General features: G+C 46.1%; 1 protein-coding gene across 7 annotated transcripts in view; it reads left to right on the top strand.

The window, feature by feature from the left end:
* The window catches only part of VPS35L (VPS35 endosomal protein sorting factor like), a 115,953-nt gene that overhangs the window by 11,361 nt on the left and 87,651 nt on the right, over positions 1 to 16,941 (top strand). For 5 of the 7 annotated variants that reach the window (XR_009256369.1, XM_058709819.1, XM_058709818.1 and 2 more), the window contains exons 3-7: positions 1,404 to 1,559; positions 3,628 to 3,750; positions 6,048 to 6,072; positions 8,984 to 9,057; positions 12,297 to 12,425. Coding sequence is in view for 6 of the 7 variants with exons in the window: in XM_058709818.1 (XP_058565801.1) it covers positions 1,404 to 1,559; positions 3,628 to 3,750; positions 6,048 to 6,072; positions 8,984 to 9,057; positions 12,297 to 12,425 (507 nt within the window). In the remaining variant the exon portion in view is untranslated. Of the gene's footprint in view, positions 1 to 1,403; positions 1,560 to 3,627; positions 3,751 to 6,047; positions 6,073 to 7,397; positions 7,438 to 8,983; positions 9,058 to 12,296; positions 12,426 to 16,941 lie in introns of those variants that run through there. The other 2 variants (XM_058709820.1, XM_058709821.1) reach the window with 2 other exon arrangements.

Genomic DNA, 16,941 nt, shown 5'->3' with positions numbered 1-16,941 from the left:
GAAAACAACTGCCAAGCCTGGGAGAAGGGGGGACAGATGCCAGGCAGACAAAATGACAATTGTGTACCAATAGGAGGCCCTTTGCCAGATCATCCGGGGTTGGTGTCAGACCCTACAGGTTTAGAGCAAGCTCTTCAAAAAGACAGTCCTTGCTTCAGACACCCACTGCAGATTTGGGGGACCCCAGGCCACCCACTGATCAACTGTCTGCAAATCCAGACCTCCCCTCAGGCTTGATAATGTGCTAGGAGAGCTCAGACAACTCAGAAGCCCTGTGTTTACAGTTTTATGTGAAGGATACAAATGAGCAGCCAAATAAGAGACAGGTAGGTGAGGCCCAGGAACGTCCTGAAGACAGAGCTCTCTGCCCTCTGCCTATGGAACAGGTGTATCACCTCCCGGCACATGGTGCAGCCACCAGCCAGGAAGCTCCACTGAGCTTTGGTGTGTCCACACTTTGTGTTGGGGTTTCATTACACAGCGTGACGCAGTGATTCCTTGGCCACATGACTGGACCTGATCTCCAGCCTCCCTCCCCTAAGGTCAGGCTGATACCCCCTGACTGTGCTCACAGGAGTGGTCTTTCTCATGACCAGCCCCCATGCTGGTCTTGTTACCATCAAGTCATGTGTGACTGAGGGGCGTGTGAATGACAGACACTCCAAGGACCAGACCCTCCTTTCCCAGAACCAGGACAAAGGCTGGTCAAGTTCTCTTTTATCCAGCCCTTTCTTTCATTCTATCACATCCCATCCTCTCTGAAGACGGGTTTTCTCTGCCTTCCTGTGGATATGCCCAGAGTGTCCATTACTTCCCTCAGCCCCTGGGTTTTCAGAGCTTCTTTGTTTAAGGAGGAGAGTGGAGCCCAGCCAGCCCTTCTGGATTTTGTGCTGCATTTTCAGCAGAAACACTGGTTGGATCTTCTTGGCTCAGGGGTTCACCCCTGATCTGGTCATCTGAAGTCAGAAAGAGTTGGGGGCCAGTGGAACAAAAACATGGCTTCACACCCTGACACCCCACCTGTCCCTCAGTGCTCAGCAGGATGTGGCATTCGAAGTTCTTCGAAAAGGAAGGAGATCGTGTTAAGTCGCAGCTTCCGATGCAGTAGATCCAAGGTGGAGCTCCAGAGTCCGTGTTTTTTGACGAGCTCCATGTGATGTGGCTGCTGCTTGTCTGGGGACCTGCTTTGTGTAAGAGGGCCCTACCAGGATGCAGTTCGATCCCACCTTCTAATCCCTTCCTCCATAGCTGGGATTTTGAGTCCTCTCAGTTTGTCACAAAATGTAAGTGTCCCTGCCACAAAGCAACGGTCAGTTCAACTAAGGGAATGAGGGAAAACACATTGAGTGTTGGGGGAAGGTCATAGGAGATTCCCGCTTTACCTGCTCGGGTTTTCCCCACAGGTCACAGAGTCCAAGACCAAGAAAGTGAGCCGGAAAGGCAGCACTTCCTCCACGTCCTCCTCGTCTTCCAGCTCCGTGGTGGACCCACTGAGCAGCGTGCTGGATGGGACAGACCCCCTCTCCATGTTCGCGGCCACGGCTGACCCTGCAGCCCCGGTAACACTCCCTGCTCGTGGTCAGTCCTGTGGGGGCAGGGCTGGCTGCCTTTCTTTTTGTTTAAAAAAAAAAAATTTCTTTTTTTTTTTTTTTTTAACATCTATTCATTTTGAGAGACAGAGCATAAGTGGGGGTGGGGCAGAGAGAGAGGGAGACACAGAATCTGAAGCAGGCTCTAGGCTCCGAGCTATCACCACAGAGCTGGATGCGGGGCTTGAACCCAAGAGCTGTGAGATCATGACCTGAGCCGAAGTCGGTTGCTTAACTGACTGAGCCTCCCAGGGTGCCCTCACTTTTTTGTTTCTAAATGGCACAGATCCCACATTGTCGTTGCGACAGTTTTCAGGATCCAGACACCCACAGGGTCCCCCTTACAGAGCCCTCCTCTCCCCACCCCTCCCACCCCCCTCTGTGAGAGGCTAGTGCGGATCTTGGAAGTTTCTTCTTTTCTTTATTAAAGCATTTTAAAATTCATTCTTGGGGCGCCTGGGTGGCGCAGTCGGTTAAGCGTCCGACTTCAGCCAGGTCACGATCTCGCGGTCCGTGAGTTCGAGCCCCGCGTCGGGCTCTGGGCTGATGGCTCGGAGCCTGGAGCCTGTTTCCGATTCTGTGTCTCCCTCTCTCTCTGCCCCTCCCCCGTTCATGCTCTGTCTCTGTCTGTCCCAAAAATAAATAAAAAACATTAAATTAAAAAAAAAAAAAATTTTTAAAAATAAAATTCATTCTTGATTTTAATTTCACCCTTTATTATCCCTTTTTTTTTTTTTCATTTATTTTTATGTAATTCTGTAAGCAAACCGCTGTTTTCTCACGTAGAAGAGTTAAACGCTGGGCTAGGCAATGTGTGTTTAAGGTTTTGATGGCTACTCCCAAATCATTCTCCAAAAAGCCTTCACCATTTATACCACCCCCAGCAGAACTTCAGAGTGTCTGTTGTCCTGCATCCTTGCCAGCTGGGACATTACCAGTCATTGTAACTTCACCATTTTGGTGGCTGAAAGATGATCGTTTGCCTTTCCTTGATTCTCAGTGAGCCTGAGTGTCTTTTGATCTGTTTATTGGCCCTTTGGGGTGAATTGGCCTGAAAAAGTGTTATCTAGTAAACCTTTAGACTTATTTTATTCTGCACTGGGGGACTGTCTGCCTTTGCTTATACTTCCTTTTCTTTAGCTTTTCTTTAAGTTTATCCATTTATTTTGAGGGAGAGAAGGAGAGAGAGAGGGAGATAGAATGCCAGGCTGGCTCTGCACCGTAAACGCAGAGCCTGATGTGAGACCTGAACCCAGAACTCTGGGGTCATGACCTGAGCCGAAACCAAGAGTCAGACGCTTAACCAACTGAGCCACCCAGGCGCCCCTTTTCTTTAGCTTTATGAGATAAAATCGACAGAGGAAATTGTGAGACTTTTAAAGTGTCAGCGTAATGACCTGGTACTTGTATGCACCTGTGAAACCATTCCCCCCCATTGAGTTAGTACACCCATCACTTCATGTATTTACATTTTTTTAATTTGATGAGAACATTTAAGTTCTGCTTTCCTAGCACATAATCAGTTTTACCCTGCCATGTTATCAACTATTGCGTTTGCTTGTAGTTTTTGTTTGTTTTTATTTTGAGAGGGAGAGAGCAAGCAGGAGAGGGTCAGAGAGAGAAGGAGAGACAGAATCCCAAGCAGGCTGTGCACTGTCAGCACAGAGTCTGATGTGGGGGCTCAAACTCACGAACCAGGAGATCATGACCTGAACTGAGATGAAGAGTCAGACCTTAACTGAGCCACCCAGGCGCCCCTATACTTTGTGGTTTTTAAAAATTTTTTTTAGCGTTTTATTTATTTTTGAGAGAGAGAGAGTGAGGGAGGGGCATAGAGAGAGAGGGAGACAGAATCTGAAGCAGCTCCAGGCTCTGAGCTGTCAGTACAGAGCCCAACGCGGGGCTCAGACTCTAGAACCATGAGATCATGACCTGAGCTGAAGTCAGATGCTTAACTGAGCCACCCTGGTGTCCCTATACTTTCTTTTTAAAGATGAAAAGGATACTGCTGCTGAGAGCTTGTCTTGCCTTTCCATAGGACAGCTCTAGAAAGAGACGAGACCGAGATGAGAACTCCATCGTAGGATCAGACTTTGAGCCCTGGGCCAGCAAACGAGGAGAAATCCTTGCCCGGTACACGACCACAGAGAAGCTGTCTATTGTGAGTACCAGTGCACTCGTCTCCCAGGGCCTGCTTCCCATCTGGTAGGGATTTCTTTTTGTTAGGATTCTGCCCCCAGGTGCCTGTACAGGATCTCCCCACCCCCCACGCCAAACAATTCTCTGACACCGGCTGGGTGTCCTGCAGCTCAACTCAGTTCTGACACCCAGATCCCTGGAGCTCATGTCCATTCCTGCAAGTCAGGCGCCTAGTCCTTCAACCTTCTCTCCCACTTCACAGTCCTCTGTGAGTCCATGTTGTCACCTGTGCTTCTGACCGTCTGGGGCTGTGCGTCAGACTCCCATGATCCCCTCCTTGGGTTCGGTCAATTTGCTAAGTGGCTCACAGAACTCAGGAAACCCGTTTACTCACGAGATTACAAGGATATTAAAGGCTGCAAATCAACATCCACTTGAAGAGAGACAGAGAGCGAGGTTCTAAACAGAAGACTTTCTGTCCCCTTGGGGTTTGGGGTCCTACCGGATGGCATGGACATTCTGTCTCACCAGTCAGGAAGCTCTCTGAACCCAGTCCTTTTAGGTTCTTAGGGAGGCCTTAATAAATAGACGTGATTGATTCAATCTTCAGCCCCCCTCTCCCCTCCCTGGAGGTCAGGAGTGGCACTGAAGGTTCCAGCCCTGCCATCAAATGTTTGTTTCCCCTGGAAACTAGTCCCCATCCTTAGGTGTGTCCAGAAGTCACTTGATTAACTTAACAAAGTCTCCCTGACCACTCTGAGGGCTTAAGACATTCCAAGGGTAGTAGGAGCTTCTGGGCCAGGAACAGGATCAAGACACAATATGTATTTCTTATAAATCACAATATCACAGCTAATGTTGCCCAACTCCTGGGCTCTGTGAGTTTGGCTCATTATGTCCATGTTAGCTGGGAGCAAATGTGCTGGTTGGTTTCTCAAAAAAATGTGTTAAGAATCCAGGATCTGGCACCGTATCGGAGCCCATCTCTGGGGAGGTTTGAGTTGGGAAGTGAGGAGACTGACACCCCAAAGAAGGTTTACTTCTTCCTGTGGCTCCAGTTTTCTTCCATGGCCTCAAGTTCACCGGGTGGCCTCTGGACCAAGTCGTTGGCTTGTGCCTGGGGATGTGAGGGAGATGAGGCCGACGATGTGTGGGGGCAGGTTGCTCACGTGATGAAAGGCTCTGAGCTGAGCCAGCCAGGGAGAGCAGGGGAATGCCTGGGTTACTGAGGACGAGATCTGGGAGCTTCTGACCCAAGCCCTCCCTGATGACGTGATGACGTATGCCACAGTGATGTTCCTCTCTTGGCACTGAAAGGAAGTCGAGAGGTGGGTAGTTCAGGCTGGTGTGGCGGCTCCAGAGTCATCAGGGGTCTGGCTCTTCCTGTCCTGCTGCCCTGCTGTGTTCAGGGTCGCCTCACGTCCAAGTTGTTGGAGGAGGAAAAGGGAAAGTAGGATGCACCCTCGCTCATATGAGGACCCCTCCCAGTGTCCCCATCCACACACCCAGCCACATTTGTCCTTCCAGTGTCCCCACCCACACACCCGCATTTGTCTTGAAGGTCGCCATGGGCCATATGCAGATGGAGGGGATGCTGGGAAATGTGACAAATGTGCCCATCAGAAATCGGGGCTGTGAGTACGGAGGAAGGGGTGAACTCGGGGGGCAACCAGGAAGGCTCTGTGACGACGCCTCTCCCCACTTCCTCTCAGGGTTTGCGCTAGGTGAGCAGTGTGCAGGCAGAGTTGCTGGACCGGTAGTTTGGTTCTGATTTTCTGAATGCACAGAGTTAATTTAGAGCAGTGATTTTGCAGCCAGGAGTAATTTCACCCCCCAGCGGACACATGGCAATGTCTGGAGGCAGTGTTGGTTGTTGCACTGTGGAGGCGTTGCTGGCAATCTAGTGGGTAGAGAGCAGGCGCTGCTAACACCCTCCATGTACAGGACCGTCCCCACGCAACCGGGTTTCCCTACGCGTAAACATCAGTAGTGCCCAGATTGTGAAGCCCTGACGTAGAGTAAGCTAACTGCTACCTCCTGACGCCGTTGTCCTCAAAATTTTGCTCTTTGTTGGCTCACTTTGAGTGTCCTGAGCTGAGTGGAAATTTGAATTTTCGGTAGTTTTTGGTGAGCTGTGTTTTCCTCCTTTGATGAAATAATTGTTTTGCATTTGGATAAGTAAGTAGCTTTGCTGGAAAATGACAGATCATGTGGCCTTAGTGTAACTTGAATACTTAAGTATCTTACAAGTTTTTTTTTTGTCATAGAAACAGTATTAAGTTTTAAAAAATACTAACAAATTGTTACTTGCCTCTGCAGAATCTGTTTATGGGATCTGAAAAAGGTGAGTTTGGGTTGTTGTTACTCTTGATGGGGAATTGGCTCATTACCTTTAGTATAAAAAAGTTTGCAGTATCCACACTGGTGTTTAATTCCATTAAAGCTGTTACTTCCTAGATTGTGTACAGACTTAGCAGAACTGAAATACATACTCATGTGATGAATGGGGGGAAAAAGACAAAAGTTATTAAAAGTACAACATGAGCTCACTGTTTGAATTTAGATAGAGCAGTAGCATCTGCTCCCCGTCCCCTCCTCAGCAGCTGTAGAATGGTTAAAATTCTCCTTTTTAGAGATCCTTTACTTTGCTTTAAGTCTTTATCCCTTGTGAGAAGGCAGACAGGCTAGGGATGGGAGCCACAGTCTTACCGGCCACGGGTCCCTGAACACGGCAACACGGCAGTGCTGTTTCTTCAGCCTGGATACACGGTCAGAGGCTCTGACCAGCGTGCCTCAGACTAGCTGTGCAACCTTTATAGACATAAAGACCATGGGGCCCTATTCCACTTGTTGAATGTATCTTGAGGAATGGGACCCAGGAATTGGTGTTTGTTTTGTTTTGTTTTGTTTTGAGGCTCCTAGGCGATTCTGAGGCAATGGACACAGCTCAGGTACCCACGGGGTACAGATGAGCATAGCTGTGGTTTACATGCAAATCACGAGTATGGCAGCTGCGACTCTCCCCTGTTGTCTGCAGGTGGGGGCAGCACCTGAGTAATCAAGAGAGTGGGAGCACCTTGTGAGGGCCATAACTTTGACCCCAAACCGTGAAAAAGTAAATCCTACTGTTGCATAGCCACCAGTTTGGAGAGATCAGAAAGATGGACGAGATCGCTTGCTGGTGGGAACGTAGAGCAGCAGGAAGGCTTATGTTGCCAGTAGGAGGTTAAAACGATAAAACCACTGTGTAAAGAGCACTTTCGCGTTATCTGTTAAAATTGAAGTTGGGCCAACCCTTGGACCTGACAATTCTACTGGGATATACTCTAGATCAGAAATTAGCAAACTACATCCTGCAGGGCAAGATCTGGCTCCCTGTTTAAGTTTGGAAGTAAAGTTTTATTGGAACACAGCCATGCCAGTCTGTTTACATATTGTTTGTGGTTGCTTTTGTGCTGTAATGGCAGAGTTGAGTAGGTGTGAGAGAAACCACGTGACTCACAAAACCTAAAATATTTATGAAGTTTGTTTTGAGAGTGAGCATGGGTATGAATAATTGGGGGAGGGGCAGAGAGAGGGAGAGAGAGAATCCCGAGCAAGTTCTGTGCTGTCAGCACAGAGCCGGACATGGGGCTCAGTCTCGTGAATTGTGACATCATGACCTGAGCCGATATCCAGAGTCTGATGCTTAACCAACTGAGCCACCCAGGTACCCCATAAATGTAAAATATTTCTATCTGACCCTTTAGGGAAAGTGTTTTTCCAGCTCTACCCAAATCCATGTTTTTTTGTTTGTTTGTTTGTTTTGAGATAGAATGTGGGTGGGGAGGGGCAGAAAGAGAGGGAGACACAGAATCTGAAGCAGGCTCCAGGCTCTGAGCTGTCAGCACAGAGCCCGAGGCGGGGCTCAAACTCACAAGCTGTGAGATCATGACCTGAGCTGAAGTCAGATGCCCAACTGACTGAACCACCCAGGCATCCCCTTGTTTTTCTTAAAGTGTGGTCCAAGGGCCAGCTGCATTAGTAAGGCAGAGTCCCAGGCCCTGCCAGGCCTACTAAAAATCAGTCTCTGTGTGTTAATTCATCTGTAAGTGACTCCTCTGAAAGTTTGAGAAGCGCTGCCCACTGCCCTGAAGAAATGTATGTGTATACAAACCAGAAAACACAAATGTTCACAGCAGCATTATTTACTGTAGCCCCAAATAGGAAACAACCCAGACATCCATCAACAGAATAAGAAGTACATGGTGCTGTATTAACCCAGTGGAAAATAATAAACAGGGAAACAGCTCTGTGCAACAACAAGGGTAAAACTCATGAACTAAAGATAATGGTTAACAAAAGAAGTAAGACGGTATATGAGCAAGGTGGTGGTTACAAAGGTTATGATTATCTGTTAAAATGTACATATGTGCACTTTATCTACATATTTCAAAATAAGAGGAAAAGTGGAAATGAGGTAAAAAAACAAAAACAGAAACCAGTACTGGGAAACTTAGTTGTTTTTTTAGCAAATAAATAACTGTGCCTTGCTCTCAGCTGATCCCTGACAAATCGGTGAGTTTGCAACAGATCTGAGATGCTAGTGCCTTAAAAGAATGAACTTTCATTCCTGAGTTTGGTGGGTGGGAGCAGGGGGACCTCAGAGCTAGAACAGAAGCCCCTTTCAGATGGGGACAAGGTTCTGAGATAAGAGTCACTGGAGAGCCAGCTGGACAGATAGCCTCGCCCTGTGGTTGGCCCACAGCCCGGAGGGTGTCCCTTCATCTCTGACAGGTGATGGAAGGAGGCGTGGCCAGTCCTGTTTTCTTGAAGAGAGGGCTTTGAAGCCCTCGTGCTGGGCACACAGTGACGTGGTTGTGGTGGTATCAGAGTGCTTCGGTCCTGCACTGAGTGCGAGCCTGAGAGGGCCTTTTGTTGGTAGAAAACAATCACATGATGGATTTTTGGCATCCCCTCTGGACTGCCTTTCTTTAGCAAGCGAGTGAGGCAGGGAAAAGTTTGTAATACCGAATGGAGTGGAACCATGGAGGCTGGCCCCACCGAGCTAGGGGGGGCAGCTTTTAAAGAAAAATGTTTCCGGTGGAACTTTGGTTATGTAAGGACGTTGTTTTCAAAATCGTGGCGTTGTCTGTAATGAAATTGTTCCCTGGCCTCTTTATTCACAACGAAGTGTAGAGTGAAAGATGCCTTTTCCTGGGGGGTGTTGGTGTCCGAGAAATCCATTCTGTGTGACATGAATCTATTCTGTTTAGGCAAAGCGACCGCCACGTCCGCCATGTCGGAGAAGGTTCGGACCAGGCTGGAGGAGCTGGATGACTTTGAGGAGGTGAGCAAGTCATTTGCTGAGCACAGGGAGGATCATGCTTTCGTTCCTTCTTCCAAGTGAGATTCGTCTTGGTGGCTGCTCTTTGATTAATTCCCAAGCCGCACATTGTGCTCGTTCCTCCTGAGGTACCAGCTGATCAGGGAAAGGTGCCAGCCATGCGGTTGGCCGAGCTCACAGGAGTTGCCGTGGGCTGGTTTTCTGAAGGCGTCTTCTCACTGTGATGCCTGAGCAAACCCAGATCGTGTAGGGGGACAGGATTTGACGTAAAATCCAGCGGGAGCCATCTCCTAGGGAAGCCGCCTTGCATAGATAAGGGTCCTACCTTGTGCAGAAGCTGCACTCTGCTGCTCTGCTGGCTTGCTGTGGCCCCCAGGAGTCATTCAAAAAATACACTTTTAAAAAACATGACTCACTTGCCAACTCTTAAAAATGGGTAAGTTTCACATATAAGTCAGATTTTTTTTTTGTATTTAATTCCACCTGATAATTGTGAGTCCACCCTCCTGCAGTTAACCAGGGCACGCGCCATCCAGGGTACACAGTCCTCCCTTTCCCGATTGACTCATAAACACTCCTAGCCTGGCCCCCGGAGGCAGGTGGGTTTGCGTCTTCTGGGATGGCGTTTAGAGAGGCAGCATAACATTGCGAGTAAGACAGACTCTGGAGCCAGACTGCCTGAGTTTGAATCTCAGCTCTACCATGTGGCAGTTCTGAGATTTGGGGCAAGGTGCTTAACAGCTCTGTGCCTGAGTTTACTTATCTGTAGAATGGGGATGCTGCATAGTACCTGCTTCTTAGAGTTGTAACTTAATGTATCTCAAGTGTCTAGACCAACAGCCAGCACATATGGGATGCACTCTGCACGAGTTATTTGGTGTCCCCACCAGCTCAACCTGAGTCTAGAGGCTGTAGCTCAACTGCTTATTAATAGAGTGCCCTTGGGCGTTCCCCCTTCCTATATCCACTTCCCTGATTGTAACATGGGGATAAAGAACATAGGTGTGTGGATCCAGTGCTGATGCTTTGAAATCCACAGAGGGCCGTGTGATGGCAGTTGCCATCGCGGTGTCCTGCCTCTTGGCCCTTGGTTCAGGGTCCTTCTGGCTCTGAGACCAGAGTTTGGTGCCCAGCAAAGTCTGTTAGTCCACATCTATTCCTCAATTCGGAAAGGACATGTTTTGAATTAGGGCGACCGGGAGCCTCGGTCTTCATATCTTCAGCCAACCTTGGCTGGTACGAATGGACTTGCTGAGCATTTTCACCAAAGCTCTTCCATCTGAATGTCACTTGAGCTGGCTTAAGTTGCAAATGGGGACTCTGTTGCAGGATACGGGGGCACTACCCTGAACCCAAGGGCACAGCAGCCTGGAACCAAGAGCTAAAGAATCGCCCAGACGGCTACCAACTGTCCTCTGCCTCTCTCTTTTCCATGGAGCCTCTTGTCACTGCCTCTCTGGTTCTCTATTTTATTTTTCCCCCTGCAGGTGGATTTTCTTGCTTCTCCGTGCTCATAGCAGCAGATGGCTGCCCCATGGCTTCCAAGCAAACATGGTTTATTAGTCAGGGCAAGGCTAGGTGATACTGCGGTAACAAGTGAACCTCCATATCTCAGTGGCCTAATGTAACACAAGTTTATTTCTTCCTCACATTACTCATCCTGTGAAGGCGACAGACTCGCCATCATCATGTAATGCTGCCATCTCAACAGAATGTTCCCAGGTTCATCACAGTAGAGCTGAAAAAGGGTCACTTTTCACTGCCTCAGCCCAGAAGGGACACAGGCAGCTGTGCTCATGGCCCATTCGCCCAAGTTAGTCATGGAGCTCCTCCTGCTGCCGACGGATAAGGAGGACCCTGTCTCGTAGTTCAGGTGACCAGTTGGGATCAGTCCAAATTTCCTGAACATCCTACATGTATTTCCTTAGTAAAGAGTTCTTGGGATTCCAGGGAAGATTGATAGAAAAGAGATTTGGTTCCTGGTCTCATGTGGGTTAGCATGACCCTCACTCCTGTGAACTTTGTAAATAGCATCTTAACAGTAGCCGAGGATTAATGAGCAGGTACCACGTGCCAAAGGCTGTGTTAAGTCTTTATGTTTATTTTTAATTCATCCTTGGGATAGTCTACCTTTCTTCTGCCAGAGCTTTCTTTTTTTTTTTTTTAATGAATGCCAGTATTTTTTTTTTTTAATGCTTATTTAATGTGTAGGTGCACAACTTGGGGAGGAGCACAGAGAGGGGGAGACAATCCCAGGCAGGCTCCACCATGTCAGCACAGAACCTGATGAGGGGCTTGATCCCACGACCCTGGGATCATGACCTGAGTCAAAATCAAGAGTTAGACATTCAGCTGACTGACTGAGGTACCCAGGTGACCTCACCACAGCTTTTTGATATGGTCTCCTTTCTGCCCTGAAGGCACTCTCCCTGGTCTAGGTAAAGCCCCTGCCCTCCACTTTCCACATTGTCCGATAAAACCCGCACACCATGGAGCATCTGTCCCATGTATCACTTCCTCCAGGAAACCATTCTTGACCACCTGTCTAGAAGCCATTCCTTTGTTACCATATTTCTTCCTTTCTGAGAGAAAGCCTTTCCCCCACATTTGACTATCCTTGAAATTGAGCTGTGTTTCTTATTGATGCATGTCCCTGACGGGTGTTTTTTTCTTCCTTGGTAGTACACCAAGAATTGTGCTTGTTATAATTGGCACCTCAGATTCAGTGAACTATGCTATAGGTCTGCATAGAATTGTTTCCTCTGGAGCCTTTACCTCAGTTTTCAGTAATATCCATCTCATCCTTTGTACATTAAACTCTGTTAGCACAGAAATAATGTCTTTTTGCTCACCTTTGTATCTCGAGCATTTGGTGGCCCATGGCTGGTCCACGGTAGGTCCCAATGAGTATTAAATAAGGTGGTGGATCCTGTTGTCCTGGTATAGATGAGGCTCTAGGAGGAGAGCTGCTCACCCAGAATCACATGGCCAGTGAGTGGGTGAACAAGGGGGTTGACTTAGGTCTGACTTGCTCCAAGGCCCATCTCCGTGCCTGTACTCTGTCCGTCTTTGCAGAAAACTCAGAGGGCCTCTTCCGTCACAGGACAATACTATCAGTCCTGGGGGGTTGTAAGGAAAACTTAGATACTGAAGCTCAGTCAATACTCAGTATTATTCATGGGGTTGGTGACCAAATAATGTTTTTCCTTTTGTGTCGACACCTTCCTACTTTCTGCCCACAGGGATCCCAGAAGGAACTGTTGAACTTGACTCAACAGGATTATGTGAACCGCATTGAGGAGCTCAACCAGTCTCTGAAGGATGCATGGGCCTCGGACCAGAAAGTGAAGGCTCTAAAAATAGTCATCCAGGTCAGGTCTAGTGATTTTTTTTTTTTCTTTTTCCCCCAGAATTTCCTATGTAAAACTTTTGTAGATAATTAGGGTTTTTCAGAGGCCTGCCTTCAGAGTCTTACCCTACTTTTTTTAACCTGTTCCATTTTCACATACTTATTGTGAAAGGCCATGATTATGAATGTTTTATTGAGGGCCACCATGTACACCTGCACGGGTTGTATACTGCACAATTCCAGGACATTCAGCTTGGATTACAGAATTAATGATTCCCTCTGGATTGTGCAGTTCAGTGGCCTTGGTACATCTGCTGACACAAATTACAATTTGTACAGACTAAAGATTGACCAACTATCTTGGGGTTTCCTTGATCAGATTTCCTTTGTATCTTTGGGATTAATGGTTGTATGTCACTGATATATGCATTTCTGGCTCATTGTACATAATCATGTGACAAAACATGTTCACAGTGTTAGGAGACGTACATTTGTTGAACCCTTTGTTGATGAATTTGTTGATTCATGACAACTCTTGGATCACAAGATCAAATTCTGTAAGGAAAATAGCTTATTCTGTTTCTTGACCCTTCAGATCATCTTGTCATGGCAAGACATGCTGAGAAATACACTGTAAAAGGTCTAATGTGTGCATTATGTTTCAGAGCAGAGTTCACAAAGAATTTCTGAACAGCCATTTTAGTTCAAAAGGATAATCCTGTTCTTGGTCAACGTCATGGCAATATAAAAAAAAGAAAGAGAAAAGGAAAAAACATATCTTGGCTATGTGACGTTTGTTTTCTCCTCTAGAGTCTTTACACTGAGTGCTTGAAATCTTTAAAGATGACACTTTGTGTGGCAGGTGGTTTTGTGTGTGTGTGCGTTTGAAGACCGGCAAACCTGAGCTCATTTCCCTGCAGTCACTGTTGTTAGTTTACAAAGTAAATACTCCCAAAGAAGAGTCCTCTCATCCTGGATGCACATGATGGGGGTTGCTTGCTGAGTGGCTCAAGTAAGAAAATATCTAAACTAATAAGCGCTTCTTCAAAATATTTTCATTGGCCACATCTCCCCAAGAGGACTGGAGTATAGAGAACTTGACTTCCAAGAGTTTGACATCTGGAGAAGATTTAATTCATGTCTTCTCAAAGAAAATAACCATGAAAGTGTTTCATTAACTCCACATCTGGTTAATAGTAACTCTTTTACTTTGGATACTTTAAAGAGTACTTTTTTAACCAAAAAAGAGAGTCAAGGGGCAGGTAGAGAGAAATGAGCCCAGTTCACCTTATTTGCTCTGCAGTAAAGTATTGTGTTGTGTGGTAGTCTTACTGGAATATAGTTCAGTGATTTTTAGTAACAGTTACTTAGCTATTTACACAACTCAGTTTTAGAGCATTTTTATACCCCCTCCCCCAAATTCTCTCAAGCCTGTTTGCACTCAGACCCTGTCACTTCCAGCCCCAGAAAACTACTGGTCTGCTTTCTGACTATAAATCTGCCTTTTGGAGACCTTTCATGTATAGGGACCATTCTTTGTGTAATCTTTCGCCTCTGGATTCTTCTACTTAGCATAATGTTTTTTGAGGTTTGTCCGTGCTGTTGTATTGATACCCTGTACCTTTTTGTTGCTAAGTAGTAGTCCATTATATGGATGACCGCGTGTTTTTTGTGTTTTTTTTAAATTTTTTCTTTTAGCATTTATTTATTTTGGGGAGACACAGAGACAGAGTGTGAGCAGGGGAAAGGCAGAGAGAGAGAGGGAGACACAGAATTTGAAGCAGGCTCCAAGCTCTGAGTTGTCAGCACAGAGCCCGACGTGGGCTCAAATCCACAAAGCGTGAGATCATGACCTGAACCAAAGTCGGACGCTTAACTGACTGAGCCACTCAGGTGCCCCTTGAATGACCACATTTTTACTTAACCATTAACAAGTTGATGGACACAGGTCATTTCTACTCTGGCTATTCTGAATGATGCTACTGTGAACATTTGTATAGAAGTCTTTGCATGGACCTATGCTTTGATCTCTCTTGAGTAGATTCCTAGGGGTAGAATTGCTGAGTCCTATGATAAGGGTATGTTTAACTTTTTGAGAAATGGCCAACCTGCTTTCCAAAGGGCTGTCTGTTTGCATCCCTACCAGCTTGGTGTGTGGGTTCCAGGTCCTCTATATCTTGTCCAGCACCCGTGTTACTGTTATTTTGATTGTAGCCACCCCAGTGGGTCTAAAGTGATATCTCATTTGTGGCATTAATTTGAAATCCCTGTGGACTGATGATGTTAAGCCTCTTTTCCTATGCCCATTGGCCATTTTTCTCTCTGTTAGTGAAAAATGTACTTAATAAGACTGGCCTATTTTAAAAATCAGGTTATGTTCTAGTTGAGTTGTAACAATTCTTTATGTATCCTTGATACAAGTTCCTTATCAAATGTCTCCTGGTCTGTGGCCTGTCCTCATTTTCACACTGGTATCTTTTGAAGGGGAGGAGTTTATAATTTTAACAAAATCAAATTTATCAATAGTCTCTCTTTTGACTCATGCTTTTGGAGTAAATAGCTAATAACTCTTGGTCTAATTCAAGGTGGTGAGAATTTTTTCCTATGTTTTGTTCTAGAAGCTTCATAGTTTTAGCTCATACATCTAGGTTTATGGCCCATATTGAAGTGATTTTTGTGTGTAGTATAAAGGTCTAGACTTGTTTTTTTGTTTTTTTGTTTTTTTTAATTTTAGTGTTTCTTTTTGGAGAGGGGGAGTGAGTGGAGGAGGGGCAGAGAGAGAGAGAGGGGGACAGAGAATTAAAAGCAGGCTCCACTCTGTCAGTGCAAAGCCCAACGTGGGGCTTGAACTCATGAACCGTGAGATCATGACCTGAGCTAATGAGCTAAGCGGCATGATCAAGTCTGACACTCTGCTGACTGAGCCACCCAGGCTCCCTTAGATTCATTTGTTTTGCACGCAGATGTCTGGTTTTCTCGCCAACATTTGTTGAAAAGGCTGTCTTTTCCTGATTGAGTTATTTTGGCATCTTTATCAAAAGTCACCTGACTGTAAATGCAAGGGTTTATTTCTGGGTTCTTGAATTAATTCCTTAAATCTGTGTAAGTCTCTCCTTATGCCATTACCACACTGTCTCGATTACTGTAGCTTTATGGTAATTTTTGAAACTGGTCAGTGTAAGTCTTTTACATTGGTTCTTTTTTTTTTTTTTTTTTTTCCAAAAATGTGTTTTGGCTATCCTGGGTCCTTTGCATTTCCATGTGATTTAGAGGATCAACCTATCAATTTCTACCCACCCTCCCCTCCCCCCCCCCCCAAAAAAAAAGACCTTCTGGGATTTTGGTAGGGATTGTGTTGACCTTGTAGATGAGAGAGATTTGCCACCCTAACAGTAATGAGTCTACTGATGCATAAAATATGTATCACTCTTTCTGTTGGTGGGTATCTGGTTTTTCCATTTTCTCGTTGTTATGAACGATGCTGCTGTGATCACTCTTGGACATGCCTGCTGGCCTCTTTGGGGATGAGGGCCCTTACCTGAGAGTGGGTGTGGGGTGTGTGTGCCTCTTCAGCTTTATCAGACAACATTGAGTCACTTTCCAGCATAGCTGTGCCAGCACCCACTGTAGCAGCGGTGGGATTGTGGGAGTCTGTGTTGTTGAGCATCCTACCAACATTTGGTGTGAGCAGACTTTCTATTTTAATTTTTCCAATTTAAGAGATAATAAAATCATTGTATTGTGGTTTTAATTTGCAATTCCCTGATTATAATAAGATCAGGCATCTTTTCACTTGTTTATCGGCCATGTGGGTTTCGTTTCCTTCTCTGGAAAGTAGCTTTCATTGATTCCTCTTGTTCATTTTTCCATTATATTGTTTGGATTTTTTCCCCACGTATTCTCAGTGGTAATTGTCCTCTGATTGATTAGTCTGTTTGCTTGCTTCCTTTGATCTGTCTTCCTTTCTTAGTATTTGGCTATCGGTTATCTTTATCCTTTTGTTTTTGGTTATTTGGGTGTGTGTGTGTGTGTGTGTGTGTGTGTGTATTTATATGCCTAATTCCTAACTGAATTCTAGAAACTGCTAGTGGCCTTGTAGAATGTTACTAATTGGAAACAAATGAAAAACACCATTTTAGTACTTTTCCAGCAGTGCTGATAAGTTCCATAGCAAGTATTTCAGGCAGAGTAATTTATCAGTCAGTTGTTCAGGAAATGTCTGCCTCGGTGGTTCTCTACCTCAGCTGTGTGTCGGAATAGCTTGGAGGCTTCAAAAAGGTCCTGAGTCTGAGCTGCCCCCCAGACCAGCTTAATTAGAATCCCTGGGATTGGGACCCAGGTGCCATTATTTTTAAAAGCTCCCAGATGATTCCAAAGCTGAGAACATACAGGCTGTAGAATGCTTAGTTAGCAGAGTTAGCTGCCGATTATGGATCTCATGCACCCAGTGCGTTTTGGGTTCCACGGCAACGGTCACCTGGAGCCTTTGTCAAAAATGCTGATGACCTGGCACCTCAGCTGGAGGTTTTGACCAGTAG

Source organism: Neofelis nebulosa, chromosome 18 (assembly GCF_028018385.1).
Source record: "Neofelis nebulosa isolate mNeoNeb1 chromosome 18, mNeoNeb1.pri, whole genome shotgun sequence".
Lineage (NCBI taxonomy): Eukaryota > Metazoa > Chordata > Mammalia > Carnivora > Felidae > Neofelis > Neofelis nebulosa.
This window is presented reverse-complemented; position numbering and strand designations above follow the sequence as displayed.